This window comes from Lottia gigantea (assembly GCF_000327385.1).
Source record: "Lottia gigantea unplaced genomic scaffold LOTGIsca_62, whole genome shotgun sequence".
Taxonomy (NCBI): Eukaryota; Metazoa; Mollusca; class Gastropoda; family Lottiidae; genus Lottia; species Lottia gigantea.
In genome coordinates, this window is record NW_008710115.1 from 1,153,274 (window position 1) to 1,171,306 (window position 18,033).

Genomic DNA, 18,033 nt, shown 5'->3' on the forward strand with positions numbered 1-18,033 from the left:
TAGTTGAGCTATAGGTAGACAACTGAACCAGTATAAATAGCTGAGCTATAGGTAGCCAACTGAACCGGTATAAATGGTTGAGCTATAGGTAGACTACTGAACCGGTATAAATAGTTGAGCTATAGGTAGCCAACTGAACCGGTATAATAGTTGAGCTATAGGTAGACTACTGAACCGGTATAAATAATTGAGCTATGTGTAGAAAACCATACCAGTATGAATGGTTGAGTTTTATCTTGACTTCTAAATGAGAACACATTCAAACAGGGATAACTTCAGTATAAAACTAATGAATCAGTGCGCTTTGCTGACTTAATAATGGATCATTAGATCCATCTGTTGCAAAGACAAATCTTGTATGTTTGACAGTTTTGGGTTGAGCAGTTTGAAGTAAAGATTCATTTCCATTTATTGGTAAAATACTCACTTCCTTTAAGTTAGTTAGTTCAGAAGGACTGGCAGGATCAGCTAAAATATAACTGTCTTTTGACCCTGTATCACCGGATTTCTTAACTTTAACACTTCCTTTTTGCAAGTGATGTAACTCTACCAAACAATTTTGTTCACTTCCTGTTTCCTCGGAGAAACCACTATCTACATTATCACTATTTGCTTTATATCGAATAGGTCCATCACTACCTGATCCTGATCCTGAAACAGTTGTTGATGCCGAGTTAGAGGAACCACTATAATGACCAGAACTACCAACTAGAAAGCGTAATTGACGTTTTCTTTCGGCTGTATATTTACGTTTATTCACAGCATTATGATGGTCTTGTATGGTTTGTTCTACTGATCGTGATTCATTCACTTTTTCTGGCAACATAAAGGCTGAAAATAAAATATAAACCATCAATAATATTCACCGAAATCTACTCTCGTCTCATGGTTTAACAAGTAAATAAAGACCGTGTACATGAAGCTTTTTGGTACTTCTTTAACAAAATTTCATTAAGTGTTTCAATAAGAGCAAAATAATTCAAAACTTACATCGAAAAGAACTCCTTGGAAATTTCTGCAATACAAAACCAAAAATTACTTTTTGTGGTATTTTCTTACTCCCGCGATTTGCCATGTATTTGATGTATATGCCTATTCCCAAGCTACATTGATTTGTACCATAGACATACACAATAGAAGGTTGTACTAGTCTCATTAATTTGAAAGTGATAACTATTAGAGTTCAATGAGTTTGCTAACTTTGATCATATGCCAAGAAATGTCTGCTTAATCAGATGACTTCTAGTCAAATATATCTATATCAAAAATAATCAAAAAAGTTTACCTGTTTTTTCAATACACAGTAAAAAAAGAAAATAACAAAAGACTGAAATTAAAAATAAACAGTTGTTCAAATTGATATACAAAAAATATTCATAGAGTTATTGAAATGGTCCTTAGAGTGCTTGAGAACCCTTATATTTACAGATTGCGATAAAATAACAATTTTAAAGGAACAGTCCAAACTTAGTCAAATAACTTTCATCATAAAGAAATTTCTTAATTTTTTTAGACTGCTTTGGAGAAACACAATGAAACGTTGCAACAATTGTTAAAAAAATATCTGCATTTTTATTGAAATAAATTTGATTATATTAACAACTTACCAATGTAATATCAGAAAAAATAAATACAAAGGAATAAACAGGAGTATTTTGAAGAATTTTCGATCCAGTTATACAACATATTGTTAATAATAATTGTATAATCATCATCTCTATACCTTGATATCTATAATTATAAAAAAGTCAAAAAAAAAATTTCATTTTCATTAGTTTTACATGCAAATGTGTAATTAAGATTAACAATAGTTTTCAATATAAAAAAATTATTATAACTCAGGGACTATTTTTTCAAAGCTATTAAAAAGTTTGTATTTGGAACAATTAAGGCTTAAAATATGACATTCTGATTTCCAGTCTTTGATTCCTAATATTCTGGAATCACAGTAATCACATACATCAAACAAGAATTCTGCAACTTGTGATTAATTGAATTAATGTGATGTGATCATAATCAAAAAAAAAATAAAAGTTGAACATTCAGAATCATCTCTCCATGATTCTCACTAGTAAGACAACAATTAAACTATTTATAAGAAATTATATTGACTTACAGATATTGTTTTCTATCACTATATCTCCATTCTTCTGTCCAATGATAAACAGATACAAAACCTGCCAGAGTTAAACCAACTTGTGCCTAAAAATCAAAATAATAATAACATTACATGCAATATCTACAGATTGTGAAAATAGTCTGTGGAGAACCATAAACCACAATCTTGCACTAAAATACATATATCAACGCTATTCAAGACTTTGATGTTAAAAAGGAAATTTATGGCTGCCATGAGTGATACAATCCTAATTGAAAAACATAAAGGCTCAACCATCAATGCAAATGAAATATAATTATTTTTCTTTCGACTTCACTAATAACAAGCAATGCTATGAAGTGTGCGATGTAGGGAATTTTGCAAAGACTATTTCATTAGCCTTCCTTTTAGCAACATCCAACACTGTAAAACAAGCCTCTGACATTGCACTTGGTTTAACCTTCATACAATTATTCAGAAGAACAAATATTGAAATATAACTATACTATTCAATCTTGGTGTTAGAAAGATAACAGGAATAATACATACCAGAATAAGAACTATCATAGGTATCAAAAAACTATAATAATGCCAATGTTCTGCTGATAACCAACACCTACAATAAACAACTAATAAAAACTATTCTGTAACATGCAAAGCCCATTATCTTTAAACTGTAGAGCTCAAATCTTTATTTGGATCTTCAAAACAATACTTCCAAGGCAGGTTATGTTCAAAATTCTTCAACACCTGATGGCAATGTGACTGTGTCAACTTCACATCTGTATCAGGGATTCTTCATGTTAATACATGTAATGTTATTTTGAGATTTTTTTCCATTTAAGCAGTAATACTTCTTAACAATCTGACTTCTGATAATCTTACCAATATGTACACATTTTATCATAGCCAAGTTTCTCTGATGCAATAACTACACAACCAGTAGAAACAGTTGGTATTCCTGAAATCAAACATAAAGCATATATAAAAACTGTCCAAAATCAGAACTGTTTCTATTCTGTTTTGACTGTTGGGGGCACATAAGAGGCTATCAGAAGTATTGTAAAAGTCCATATAAGCACACAATGGTACAACGACCAATATCGATGCCTAATGCTTTCAGTAAAATCTTCTAGTTACTGTGAATCTTACAGAATTTACTTACCCCAACCAATGAGGAAATATTTGATACAAGTTTTAGTCATTCTGTTTCCACCATGAACAGATACAAACATATGAACAGCTTCAACAAACATAAAGGCAAAAGTGGCAAGATAAAAAAACTGGAGCAATATTTTTACAGCAACACAAACACTCTGGAAAAACAAGTTTTGTGAAGCTTGCAGACAAATTAAAAAGTAGGCTTGAATTAGGGAAGTCTTAAAACTGTTGCTTTTAAGCTGAAATTTTACAGTTTTTTCATTAATCTTATTAGTTCAATTCTTTCAATGTTATAGCTTTAATCTATGATGTTGAAGACACATGAATTCTCATCTTCTAAATTTAATGACTTGATGGTTTATTTTCTGCACCTATTGTATTTGTTCTACATGATCTGAGCTAATTCTTCATTAAATCGTGTTCAGTTGAATTTTAACCCTTTGCATAATAATTTGTATGAATTTGATTTATGCTGATCAAAAATCATTATAAAGGATAATAATCTATCTAAGTTACTATAAATTTTATAAACTGTGCTTTCATGCATTTTGGATTGCTGTCTGCTAGACCTTTAGGTGCCATTGGTTCACATCCTCCTCCAGGTAAGAAAATTCGGAAGCCTGTGCCAGTGCTTCTGAGAGTTGTAGGCTTTCATCCCCTAATAAAAGATCCATAGAAGGTAACAAGATGATAGGCAGAAAATAACGTGAAACAGAATAGATAGAAAAGATCACCAGAAAATATGCGAGGAGTGGAACTGAAAGAGACATCTGTATTGCTTACCTCAACACTTGATTTCCCCAAACACATTAAACATAATATATTAACAATAGCTAAACTTAATGTTAAATTAACATGTATACAGTGGACATTGCCAACCAATTTTCTGAAATAGACAAGAAGAAATTGACATTTTTTGAGTAGAACTCACAAATTCAACATTTTGAGGGAGATAAGTCCCTATTTCTGCACACAAGTAAATAGAGACAGGCAATGGCATGCAGTGCGCAATCAGGGAAATGATGCAAGGACATAGATGTTCCCCATATCATTACATACTGCAAATAAAAGAAAATGAACTTGATTTTTTTTTTCATGCAAGGGTTAGGGACATCTTTCATAGAGTAATTTGTGGAAAGCTGAAAGCAGAAATATACTAACCTCCAAGTAAACAAATAAACAATAATAGTAGCAGAGAGTCCACATAATGATAAAATACAGCCAACTAATAACACAGTATCATAGTTCATATTAACCTCTTCTATATCCTGTAGAGTAAATTTGAACAAGTACATGTTAGTGGTGCGGCTAGTCAGTTAGAAGTTTAGGGATATGCTTACTGTGGATTCTGACACCTCACAAAGATAAGAAAAATTCAGAAATTCAGCTCAATTTGTTAATAAAGAAAATATTGTCTGTTTCATTCAAAAGAAATCCCTTGAACTAAAGCTCATTAGTTACCTAATTTTTATTTTTATTCTAAGTACTTTAGAGTAATGATTCCACCTAAACAACTTTAAATCGGTAAATGACTTCTAATTATCATGTCATATAGTAGTTGACAGCAGATGTTAATAGAAGTTCAATTCAACAGTTGCCTATTGAAATGTTTAAGTTGAAACTTTGTTGAAGTTATGTCCTGAATATTTGATTTTTTCTTTTCATCTCTTCTTTACTCACATACAATAGCTTTAATAGAACATCAGCTACCTACAGTACCTAGGCAGACGACACTGCTGATGGAAAAGACTATTATGTTAGCCTCAAAGGGACAGATGCACCATTTATTTTAACCATTCATATCTTAGTCTCAGAAGTGGGATTTTTTAAGCTAAGTTTATCATTAATAGTTCTCATGGCTCATAATCAAAATTTGAGTCTTCAAATCCATTTGTGTACAAAATTATCCGCGTTTTAAAGTTTCTTTATCATGTATACGAAAGACATACATCGATAAAGTATGTGAAACTCCTAGTTTTGGAAGTTTTTTAAAAGAATTATGCAATTTTCGTAAAATTTCTAGTATTTCAGAAGAATATTGACATATATTCAAGACCCTAATCAACCCCCCAAAATGGTGCACCTCTCCCTTTAAGCTTTTGAGTCCAAGTTCAATTTTAACTCCAGTATAATAATTGATTAGTGTCTGAACACTCAAGATGCCTTTTTGCACCTGCGCTTGTTGACTATGCAGCACTTTTGGACAATCCAGTTTTCGTAGCAAATTTAGTGTTTTCAAAGATTATATACCTTTGATTCCTCTGGTTTAATAAAAACAGCAAATGTTCCAGGAACTGTACACCAACATGTTGTAGTGGTTAAATTCTTTCTGATAGTTTCACAACCAGATGCATCCCAATAACCATAAAATGACATTCTGTAAATAAACATATACATCAATCATGGTAACATTGGCTGACAACAAATAGTTAACAACCAAAAAAAAAACATTTTTCAAAATATCTGAAATTCTCTATTCACATGTATTTGCATGTACAACACATTAATTTCTTGTGTTAATACAATAATATTTCATCTAATACACATTAAATTACTGAAAATATCTGAAATTCACATGTACAACACATCGATTTCTTGTACTAATACAATAATATCTGATACACATTAAATTACTGAAAATATCTAAAATTCACATGTACAACACATCGATTTCTTGTACTAATACAATAATATCTGATACACATTAAATTACTGAAAATATCTGAAATTCACATGTATTTGCATGTACAACACATAATTTCTAATGCTAATACAATGATGTGATCAACATCTCGTTTGATAAACATTAATTTGATTACATTAGTTTTTATTTTTCTATAAAAATGATGATGATGAAGAATACTATACCTATAATTAATCCACTTAGCACACTGTGTATCATTGTCTATTGTAAAATGTTGATCCTGTAACCAAAATAATCTTATATTATAAACAAAATTTTAGACCCATCTAGCTAACAATGATCTTAAAAATACTATTTATCAATGCCTAAAGTTACACTACTTAAAAAATTTAGTGCATTTTGTTTATAGTTTACCCCTGGAAGTGATGTATATAATTATATACTTTAATATATATACAGGAAGGGCTTTTGTCATTCGTAAAAAGTTATATAGAAGAATATAAAATATGTTACCTGTTGAGTATGTTGTAGAAAAATTTCAATATGTTCCTCACTTGATTCCCAATTATTTAATAAATATATAGAATATATATCACTTACTGGATTACTCATACTGAAATATATCATTCTAAACAGTTTAATAATCATAATTATTGAACAGAATCAAATTCATTCTATCTTTCTCATAGAAATCAGATGCTCTGTTTAAACCTTAGTTTCAGTATGGTACATTAAAGATTAGAATCATTCAATTGTGATACATCCAAGGATGTAAATCCTGTGTAATTAATGTTTTATATTATATTACATTTATGAATGTGAAAATGCTAATACTATATGACAAGAAGGTGTAGGTGTTCTAATGACTTGGAAAAATACCAGTTTGTCTCACATGTCAATAATTAATTACAGACAGAATTCCAATAAGTGACTGATCATAAAGGTCAAAAAGTCTTTTTATTTATCCAGACTGTACATACATGGATATACATGATTGGTTAAAACTCTAAATTATATGCAATAAGAACATACTGATATGACTAAAAATACATGATAATTCATTAAACAACACCAATAAATCACATAGTTTGCTTAAATGACATGGCACTGGCACTGGCACTGGCAGGAAATAATGGGACTTAATACCTTATGATGATTTATCTACCTACTGGTATCTTTAACAATATAAACATATCATTCTATGTACATGTTAAATAGAACTCACCTTTCCCCATAAGGTTCCACTTTCATCAATGGAAACAAGTTTTTAAAATAAAACTGGACTGTTGATTTTACTTCTTTCTTGTCTTCTGCTGTTAATGTATCTTCTCCTTCATCTAGACTTGTATTTTTACCATGACTCTCAACAACTACAAATATATCAAACCAATAAGGCAATATGTCATCCATAAAAAAATCTTATGGGATTCTAAAGTTTGTAAATTTATTTGGTCTTAAAAATATTATTTATGGATACGATTGTCTCGGTAAAGGCTATCAAGTTGTCCAGCAAAACAATAGCTGCATTTACACTGCTTTAATAAGGGATGTTTTTTAGTCTGCAATATCAGATTCAGTTGGAAGCAGACACAAACTTTTCATCTACCTAGAAACGCAGGACTGGTTTCAAACATCAAAATACAGGGACAAAAGAACAAGTTGACGTCTCTTGAATTATAGATAAAAAAAAATCTTCAATTACATACTTTTATGAGAAAAAATGATAATAACTGACATTTTGAAAGAGACATATATTATATATCCATGGCAACATATTTGAAAAAAAAGTTACCTGATAGATTAAGTTGTTGTAATTTTGAAAAACCATGTATTATATTAGATTGGAATGATGAATGTACAGGATGGTGAGATATTGGTTTATGTGTCACATGTGCGGTACCATCAGGTAGTAAGTTGGTTGGTATAACAGTTAAATTACCAGTAGTAAAACCTACAATCATTTAAATTCAGTTGATTGTTCACATCTTGTTTGTTTGTTAAAATATCTTTAATTAATTCAAAACTATAATCAAAAAAGAGTTTTTTTCATAATTTATAAGTAGAATCTGTTTTAATTATAGTTATAATAAAGTTAGTATTCTAGTAGGCTACACATGGAATTGATAGTATAATTACAATTTCCATTTTCAGTCCAGGTTTATTTACAGGTTATTTTCCTTTTTACAGCTTGTTGGCTTTCCAGAGTACATACGTAATTTTGTCTTTTTTGATAGACTAAAACACGCAATTCCTTTTAAAGCAGATATTAAGATCGATCTTCTGCCAGTTGACTTATAATATTCCGCATTATGAATAAAAACTAAGAAATTATACAAATCTTAAGTTGTGATACATGTATATTACTTTTGAGAAATTTGTGAGTTCTCACTTCTTCCATTGTTAACATTTTTTTTGAATTATTGTTTTGAATAAGTGATGCTTTTCACTACTCAGCATTAGTATCAAGTGGGACAAGTGCTGTAACTACATATATAGAGGCAAATGCCTGATGCTAAACAAAAATAATTAATAGAAAAAAAAAATTCTGCAAATATAAATATGATATCTCTTGTTTGATGTCTATGACCTAAGAATATTTGGCTTGCTACGTGCAAACAGGATTTGTGCCTTATTCAACCCAAGTTACGGCATAAAACCATGGTTTAGTGGTCCCAAAATCGGTTATAAAAAATACCATCAAAATAAAAAAATCTCAACATACCCAAGGCAGAAAGTTTAATTGATTCACCATCAGTAATTTGTAACAATTTAACCTCTAATTTACTCAGCATATTTGATATATCAATTATTTTTGGAGCCACATACAAATCCTGAAATTATTTATTTTTCATGAAGCTAATATAGCATGCTCTTCTCTGCAGTATCCACTGAGAGATATATATAAATATATTTGTTATGGTGACATTTTCTAGTCAGATATCAGATATTGTAGATGTATTGGTCAAATTAGATGCAACCAAATTGCTTGTCAAGTCTTTAAAAGGTTTACTGGTACCTATGACTTTTGCTACGGAATAACATATATTATTTCATTTCATATTATTTCATAAGATTATGTGCCAAACACAATTTTGATTTCAATAGATAATTGGAGAGAACCATGTCAGTAAATTTTTAATTGTCATAGATGTGACAGATTACAATTTTTTGACAATTTTTTAATTTTTCAATACAAAAGTGTCAAAAATACATAAAACATAGCTAATTTTATTACAAAATCTTCCTAATGATGAAATCCCAACCAGGCATATTAGAGCTTCAATCAAACATGGCTGGCAAAAAAAATCAAATCAAGATCCCTGTCAGAAACATCTATTTCATATGATTACTCAATTCTCTTATGCATGTCATGATATGCTGTGTCTTGTCCTTTATTTATAGCATTCACAACCTATATCAGTAATTCTTACCTTTTGTTCGTAATGGTTAGAATTGATAGCTTGTTGTAGCAACAGGTCTAATACTTCCATTAGAGACTGTAACAAGACAAATTACTTATAGTTAAATCACTTCATTCTTTGATATACATGTATCATGCTAATAGATTACCCTTTAATCACTTCAATAAACATGTTTCAAGGATACATAGTGATTACAATCTGAGTTTTTATTTTCCCATTTATTAACAAAGTTAAAGATACACTGGTGCGTATCTAGAAATCGAGGAGTGGGCCAAAAATGAGAGGTAACCCTCAGAGGTGAGGAATCAAGGGTTGACAGAGGTCCCTCTGATTCCAACAAATTTCAGATGATTAACAGGCCAGAGGAGGCAAATGTGAAGAAACGTGTATATTTGTTTTAATTGGTCATCAAATAGAATAAACTTTCTGTCATAAATTCACATCTCTAAACAAATGATCCAGACTTGTCTTTAAGTGTAGACACCAGAACAAGTATTACATGTTTAACTTCAGAAGGACATAGGCTCAAATAGATAAGTTATCTGAACATCGAAACTCTTGGTAACAACATGTTTCTAGTTTTGTTGGAATACCTTTATATTGCTCATCAATTGATGTATTGAATATTATCTTAACAGTGAAAATATCTGGTTATTGAAATGTAAAATACACGGGAATGGTGAAAGATCATTAACATCTATAACCAACTTAATTTGTCAAGAGAGGCAGATCTGTTAGTAATTAGTTAGGAATATCTTATAACTTGATTAAACTTATATTACCTGATAAGAGAAGAGACCAGATTGTGGGGTATACATAGGAAATTGCCATATAGTTTTAATAAAGGTATGTAATATATAACAGCTAACATCTACATCCCCTGCTAACATCTGACTGGATGCTAATTTAATAAATTTGTACAGCGTATCAAATATATCAGACATATTATCATGCTGATAACCTAATCTTAACTTCTCCAGCTGCAAAAAATAAAATGTAATGAATAAGTGTTTATTGTAGAGGTTTGAAATGTCAATAATGAGCTCACTGAGAGTACTTGCTGTTACATCAGATTTTCTAGTGCATTGAGGGCTGTTAGAATCTTGGTCACCTAACCACATTGTTATGCTAAGTTTACAGACAACATACCCTTTCTCAAATATTGCAAATCCCTGGTTTCTAACCTTCAGAACTCATTTTACCCCTTGCTTTTATATGAGGTTGCTTTGTTACCTCCTGAGGTCTTCACAGGTACCACCTGAGGAACTAGTACTATAAGTTGGCAACCAAGGTCTTAAGTGGTAAAACAACAAAAGCTTTCTTTGTGTTTATGATAATCAATATACACATCAGTCTAAAAATTCCATGAAGAAGGTTTTTCTTCAGTTGACATTGCTAACATTTGCATGACTGTTATACATATTCAAAATAGCAGGTTACAGATCTTCATCAAATACAAGATGGATGATATCAAATAAAAGTAAGTTGACATTCTTTTTTTCTGTTCCAGTTTTAACAAATGAAGACCAGCACGTCAAGTGCAATTAGACAAATTTGTCAGAAAAACAGCATTAACCTACATTTTTTTTTATTTTTCAACTGACATGAAAGAATAAGATAAATTTTTTACCCTATCATAGATTATAACCAGATGACCAGATTGACATTTAGCAAAATTAGGTTGTGACCATTGACACTGGTTATTTTTACATTCACACATTCTCCTTGAATAACCTACAAAACACATTTTATCTGACTTTAAACAACATTCATTATAATATTCAGTTTTAAGATTGAATGTGCATCAGGGGAAATAATGCTAGGAAAATGCATTTGGTTCTGCAAATTGTACACAAAAAGTACACACTACTACTAATGATAGCGATGCTAGGCCTACAGCTTAGTTACTAGTATCATGGAAAAGCACAGACAAATTCAGCTAAAAACATAGTTAATAAGCTAAACACACGGAATAACACAGTTACAGCCTGTAACTATCCTCTGACAGACACTTTACTTGGCAAGTTCGTCTGGTTGACAAACATAAAGTAATAAGCACCTATGAACAAGGTTCTGACGCCTGGGATTTTTTAAGTATGATTTCAAATTTTGAGTATCTTATCAGTATCATGTTTACATCTGGTAGTCTTGTTAGAACAGACAGAAATGAGCATAGGGAAGCATACAATAGATAACTTGGTATGACAGTTTGTTTTATTTCAATTTCCTGTTTTAAAACATGCCTGAATAAAGTATTATTAAAAGTAGAAATGATAGACAAGGAATAGTCAAAAGTAATGGAGAAGCAAGTCTAGTAATTTCACAATATTTGATCTGTAATTCAAAAATTAATTACTGAGTCAAAACCAATATTGGGTTATTTTCAAATTTCTTTTGTAGATTTATAAACAACCTTTTCAAATTCATTAGAACAAAAATCAAAATATAAAATATTGTGTATTGACTCTTTGTATTTTAAATACCATAAAATCTGGCGAGAAGTTGAGAGAATATTTGTTAGTTGCCTTTTATAGTTTATTGTGGTTGCCAGATTTCATGAAAATCAGAGCAAGAGGGGAATCAGCATCCTGTGGAACAGAAAAAACACCAATCAAAGAGTTTTGCCAGTTTTTCTTATCAAAATTTAAAAAATGAAGAAAATCTTAAAACTGACAAAATTCTTATCACTCATTTCACACATCTAGTAGGTTAATATTAGTAAAATAATAATATGCAGTTTCTATACTAAAAGTGGATTTAGACACCATTGAATTGCATTGCCATTGCCTGCCATCTGGTGGCAGCACTTACCATCTCTGACATTGCGCAGAACAAAAACTTCTGAAATATACGATTGTTACAAAACATACAAATAACTGGGAGTGCTGGGGTAAAAAGTATGTGATTGAACAAATATTCTAAACTTTCTGGAATTTTTACAAGAATTGAAGAAAAGTGGCATTGGGAGTATTTCTAAGGGTTTGAGACGACACAACAGATACCATACATTGACGACAATAACCGCAAAGGAAAGAGACCCATACACAGGGTGACATAGAGATGAACATAATTCAGCATCAACTAAATTGAGACAAAATACTTCTACATAAAATGTAGATACAACATAAACTAGAGACAAACATACTACACCAACAATACATAATATACTACACCAACTAATACAACAATACATATACTACACCAACAAATACAACAATACATATACTACACCAACAAATACAACAATACATATACTACACCAACTAATACAACAATACATATACTACACCAACAAATACAACAATACATATACTACACCAACTAATACAACAATACATATACTACACCAACTAATACAACAATACATATATTTACTGATGTTTACTATAAACACTTATATTATTTTGGTACAGTTATTTTTACTACATTATCCCACCTTGGGCACCAAACACCTTTACCTTAACTAAGATGCCTTCAGACCACTCCCCCTTCTAATGGAATAATATAATAGCCAAAAATCTTGTCATCTTCAGTGTTGATTAAATCAATGTGCAATATTTCATCAAACATTGAAATTTTATTGGTATCAACATGATGTTTAATGGCCTAAATTTTCTTATAATGTAAAAAAATGTCTTACTCAGATCATGGGTGCCACCACAAGAAAACATCTTTTTCAAATGAAATATTAATTTATTCAATCTTTACACTGACATGAAATAACCTGATAATTCTTTTCTGCAACCGTTTTGGCTACAATATCATGCAGTGTACAATAAGAGAAACCGTCCACTGACAGACACTTAAGTGAGAACATCACATCACATCTATGAGATGGGAACCTTTATGTATGAACACATTTGCAAAATAGTACAACGTATACTGGCGAATAAATCATAAACCAAAATTCAAGATACATACTTAAAAATTTAGTAATTATAGAAATAGAAAAACCAAACACATACTACATGCAATATGCAAGCTTCATGTCAATTAAGAAAGATTAAACTAATGAAAATTCAGTAAATATGTTATTTTTTTGAAATATTTTATTAAGAGAAAATGTCTAAATAACTTCTGTTTCGTTATATCGCCGATGGTAGCACATGTGGGGAAATATGGTTTGTATTGCAGTCTACAACCACATCATTTTAAATACAAATTTATATAATATTATTATTATTAATAAATATCATTTTGATTCCCAAATATGTGTAAGAATGTACCTAATCAATTCTGTATTCTAAAAATTTCTTGGAGTATAACCCATTCAGACGCTCCAAAGTTAAAACATATTATTCTTCAACAGAACAGCCACATATTGAATTTAAACCTTGACAGTTGACCCCCAATTACGTCTGTACCCTATTTGTACCCCCAGTCTTGAGTCTGCCACTGTATCTTGCTGATCAATTTTCTTCCAAATATCTTAAGAGTAACATTTTATCACCTTAAACAAGGACATCATAGACAGACAGTTACTAAGCCCAACTTTACCAAAATTCGTCCAGTTTGGATATCATAATCACTTTAAAAATACAAATTATGACAATCGCATGTGAAAAGTGCTTGAAGATATAAATCATCCGAATAAAAGAGCAATCAAAATAGAGCTATAATAATATACATTATAAGAGATAATATAGGATATATAATAAGTGTACATGTATACAATTATGACACCTTAGAGCATGCTATTATTCATTACCCTACATTAAGATAAATAGGTTTAGTTTCGATATTCATTAGGTTTTCAGGCCATTTCAGAAATCCATATCAGATTTTTCTATGTTAAATTCAAACCAAAATAGGAAAATCTTAAATTGGAAATCAGAAATAAGACAAAAACCATATGAAGAAATTTTTTTGTTAATTTGAAAAGGAATTTTGGAAATCTATTCATACATTACTTGTCAATTATTTTAGATTTGAAGATTTTCCACTACAGCATTCTACTTAAATATTGTATTGAACTGTTAGAATTTTGCTTGGGGTTCATTTATTTGAGTTTAAGCATACCAGGATAAGTATTAGTAGAGATTTGGATAACAATTTCAATCTATTTTTTAAAGATTTACTAGGATAACAATGTGAATTTATCTAAATTTCAGTTATTAGAGTTTTACCAGGATAACAATGTGAATTTATTTAAATTTCAGTTATTAGAGTTTTACCGGGATAACAATGTGAATTTATTCAAATTTCAGTTATTAGAGTTTTACCGGGATAACAATGTGAATTTATTTAAATTTCAGTTATTAGAGTTTTACCGGGATAACAATGTGAATTTATTTAAATTTCAGTTATTAGAGTTTTACCGGGATAACAATGTGAATTTATTTAAATTTCAGTTATTACCAAGATAACAATGAGATTTACAACTAAATATTTGTCAATATGATAATATATAGAATTCTTCTTGTGCCAAATATTTTCATTTGCTGATTAATATATAAAATTCTATTTGAGCTAATTATTTGACCCCAAAAAATTATATTGAACTTGAGCTAACATTTGTTAATTTAATAATATAAAATAGAATTCTACTTGAGCTAAATATTTTCTAATGATTTGCCATATCGTAATTAATAAATAAAATTCTATTCAAGCTAAATATTTGGCAATATAAAAATATATAGAATTCTACTTGAGCTAAATATTTGCCAATATAATATATAGAATTCTTTTTTAGCTAAGTGTTCTAAAATTTATTACTCACCTCCTGTATCTGTAGGACATCTTTCTATGTCAAAATTCCCTGCACCCATTCTCTTCCATTTAACACCTTCATATTTCTCACTTTCACAAATCTTATTGGTTTTATTTCCTAAAAAAATAATGAAACAATTTAATTGAAGCCTTTGTAAGCTTTATTTCAAACTTTATTGCTCCTGATTTGGCTGATGAATACAGGCAAGGTCATACAGTATGCAATGAGGAAATTTTGCCAGGACAATTATCATGACCAGACACTTCGTCTTGAAATTGGTACTGATTGACATATTCTTCAGATTTATCTCAGATAAAATCCCTAAATTACTTTGCTGCCAATAAACCAAAATACCCATCTCTATACCCAACATTATCTTTAACAGACAATCCCGGTTCAAAGAGATAGGATGATTACAAATCACAAACTATATCCTAAACCTTGAATAACAGTCTGATTACATACTAAGTTGACATGAGAATAATCAGTGTAGATCAGAAGGATAAGAATTATTTATTTCAAGATGACATTACAGCAGACAACTGTCAGGACTAGGATATTTATAACATAATCTCTCTATTAATTAGGCATATCTTTGGCGATCAAGAATGACTGAAACTTTTTTAATGGATAATAACTTAAGGATCTTGTCTACCAGCAGGTTCTAGGCAAAATCTCTTTACATTGATCTTTTCAAGGCTACATGAGATTGAAGAGGGAGTATGTCATAACTTGTACAAAATCTTCCACATTTATCAAGAATGATTTCAAAAATCCCTTGGGTTGACTCTGCTTGTCCATTATCAAAATTGACATGACAAAATTTAGCCAACAATTCTGTAAGATCATGGTTGGGGCTAGTAACTCTAGTAACTAGTAAATTGATAAACAAATTATCTAAATCTTCAACTGAATTTGCACTTTGTGTTTTTGTTATGATATGTGTCTCTTTTCATTCCTCTAGGTCTATTTCTGGTTACATGGGTAAAATGTACCACCTACCTGGTAAGAGGAAGACATGTGCAGTGAGATTACTGGTACCAGCAGTGTTAGTAATATAACATGTATAGTTAGCATCAGATGTTACTCTTCTTACTGCTAATCTACTACCAGCAGGGATTAACTCTTCAATAATCTCATCCCCATGATCTGAGATAATCTCCACACCATTCTTATACCACCGATAATCAAATGTTTGTCTTGTATCATCAGGTGTCACACAACGGAATCCAATAGATTGACCAAGTTCACGACTTGCTGCTAATGGTGTAACCTCAATATGGGGATAAGTTATAACATCTACCATTACAGATTTATACTGAACTTGTCCAAAATCACTGATAATACAGGTAAACTCTCCTGAAATAGATAATAAATGAATTAATTAGGGCTAATTACTTCTTTTAATTCCACAGGATAAATTATGAATGAATGAATTAGGAATGAGCACTTGTTATTCCTTTTTTTGAAAGGAATGAATGAATGATTGAATGAATAAAGATTAAGCACATGTAATTCCTTGTTTTGGAAGGGATAAATGAATCAATGTGGATTAAGCACCTATTATTCTATGTTTTGAAAGGGATGAAAGAATCAATAAATGTAAACCTATTATTTCATGTTTTGAAAGAAATGAATAGAAGAGCGCCTGTCATTCCTTATTTTAATGAATAGCAACACCTGATCTTCCTTCCGTAATGGAGGTTCATTAATAAATCTGATAAAGTTTATGCATTAATTTAATTTTAATTTGTGATTTCAAGACAAATAAAGTACTACATGGTTTGTTTCTACTGAAGTATGAAAAATATCTTTAATGTGACTATTTTTTATCTTTATGTAATAATTCTACTGACAGAAGACCTACTCAGAATTAACATGTCCACAAAGTACTTTGACTTTGTTAGTACCATTATCTATTTGGATGTGTCAAAAATTGACCAATTCCAAATTTCTCATAATGAAATTGTTCTTGTAAGAGCAAGACAGAAGCATCACACATAACAACTGACAAATCCAAGACAACATTGAATCTGGACTAGTATCATCAGCACTGTAAAAGTAGAGTACTGTTATTTCACAGGTTTCATTTAAATTCCAAGAAGCCATATGTATAATAGAATATATTATAAATTTATATAGAAGATTTTTTGCTACAGGCTATCTTTTACTCAATTTATTAGTCAAGGACTGGTATAGGTAATGGTAGATAAATTAAGTAATTAATACTATTTGAGTTTTAGTAGATATTATGAGATCAGACACATTATGAACTAACTAATCATACTTTCAATTATATTCGGTCACAATGGTTTTTGTTTAAAATTTCTTACCATACCCTAAAGCAAGAATTTATATAACCAAATTCATTTTTGATTTTATGTTCAGTAAAATTTCTGCAGGCATTTATTCTGATTCCTGATTTCAAAGACAAAATCATGTGACATTCTGATGAGCTGTTTGTCTGAAGAATTATGACCTAAAATAGGTCAGACAATTATAATTTATTTTCAATGTGGGTTGTTTTAAGTATTGACAGGACTGCCTATTTGATCTTTTGATACAATATTTTGTACTTCAATTAGATGCTACATGTATCTTGAAGATGTATTAAACTAAGCAGGAAACTGTACCTTTTCTCAGAACACCTGCCTTTGTCATCTTTTCATCATCAATAAGACAATGATAGCTTTTCATTATATGACTACTTCCTTCATTTTCACTTATTTTTAGGCTTACATTGGTCTGATAAAACCTGCAAGCCCGAGTTGTTAGTCATTGTTGATCTTTGGATACATTCGTCATGATTTTTCAACTGACCAACTGAGGTGAAAGAACAGATAAATGTTTGACAGAAGTTATTTTTTGCGATCAATTTTAATGTATGATACTTTTGCTAGGTTTCACATGCCTGTTAATTGTACCCCACCTGCCGTTAACCAATATACAATAGTTACATTTTGAAATACTTGCTGAAAGTGCAAATTAGATCAAGTAT

At 30.4% G+C, this 18,033-nt stretch overlaps 1 protein-coding gene across 1 annotated transcript; it reads right to left on the minus strand.

The window, feature by feature from the left end:
• Positions 1-286: 286 nt before the first annotated feature.
• LOTGIDRAFT_166940 (hypothetical protein) lies at positions 287-17,696 on the minus strand (the record flags this gene model as incomplete). The annotated part of the gene is made up of 23 exons (XM_009064397.1): positions 287-831; positions 991-1,015; positions 1,286-1,327; positions 1,608-1,731; positions 2,117-2,202; positions 2,648-2,714; positions 2,984-3,059; positions 3,264-3,414; positions 4,043-4,145; positions 4,421-4,527; positions 5,510-5,636; positions 6,128-6,183; positions 6,417-6,516; positions 7,129-7,273; positions 7,696-7,854; positions 8,626-8,734; positions 9,335-9,400; positions 10,108-10,305; positions 10,956-11,059; positions 12,137-12,166; positions 15,045-15,152; positions 16,038-16,394; positions 17,669-17,696. The coding sequence occupies 23 exons, from the start codon at positions 17,694-17,696 to the stop codon at positions 287-289; spliced, it is 2,913 nt and encodes a 970-aa protein (XP_009062645.1).
• Between the last annotated feature and the right edge of the window lie 337 nt (positions 17,697-18,033).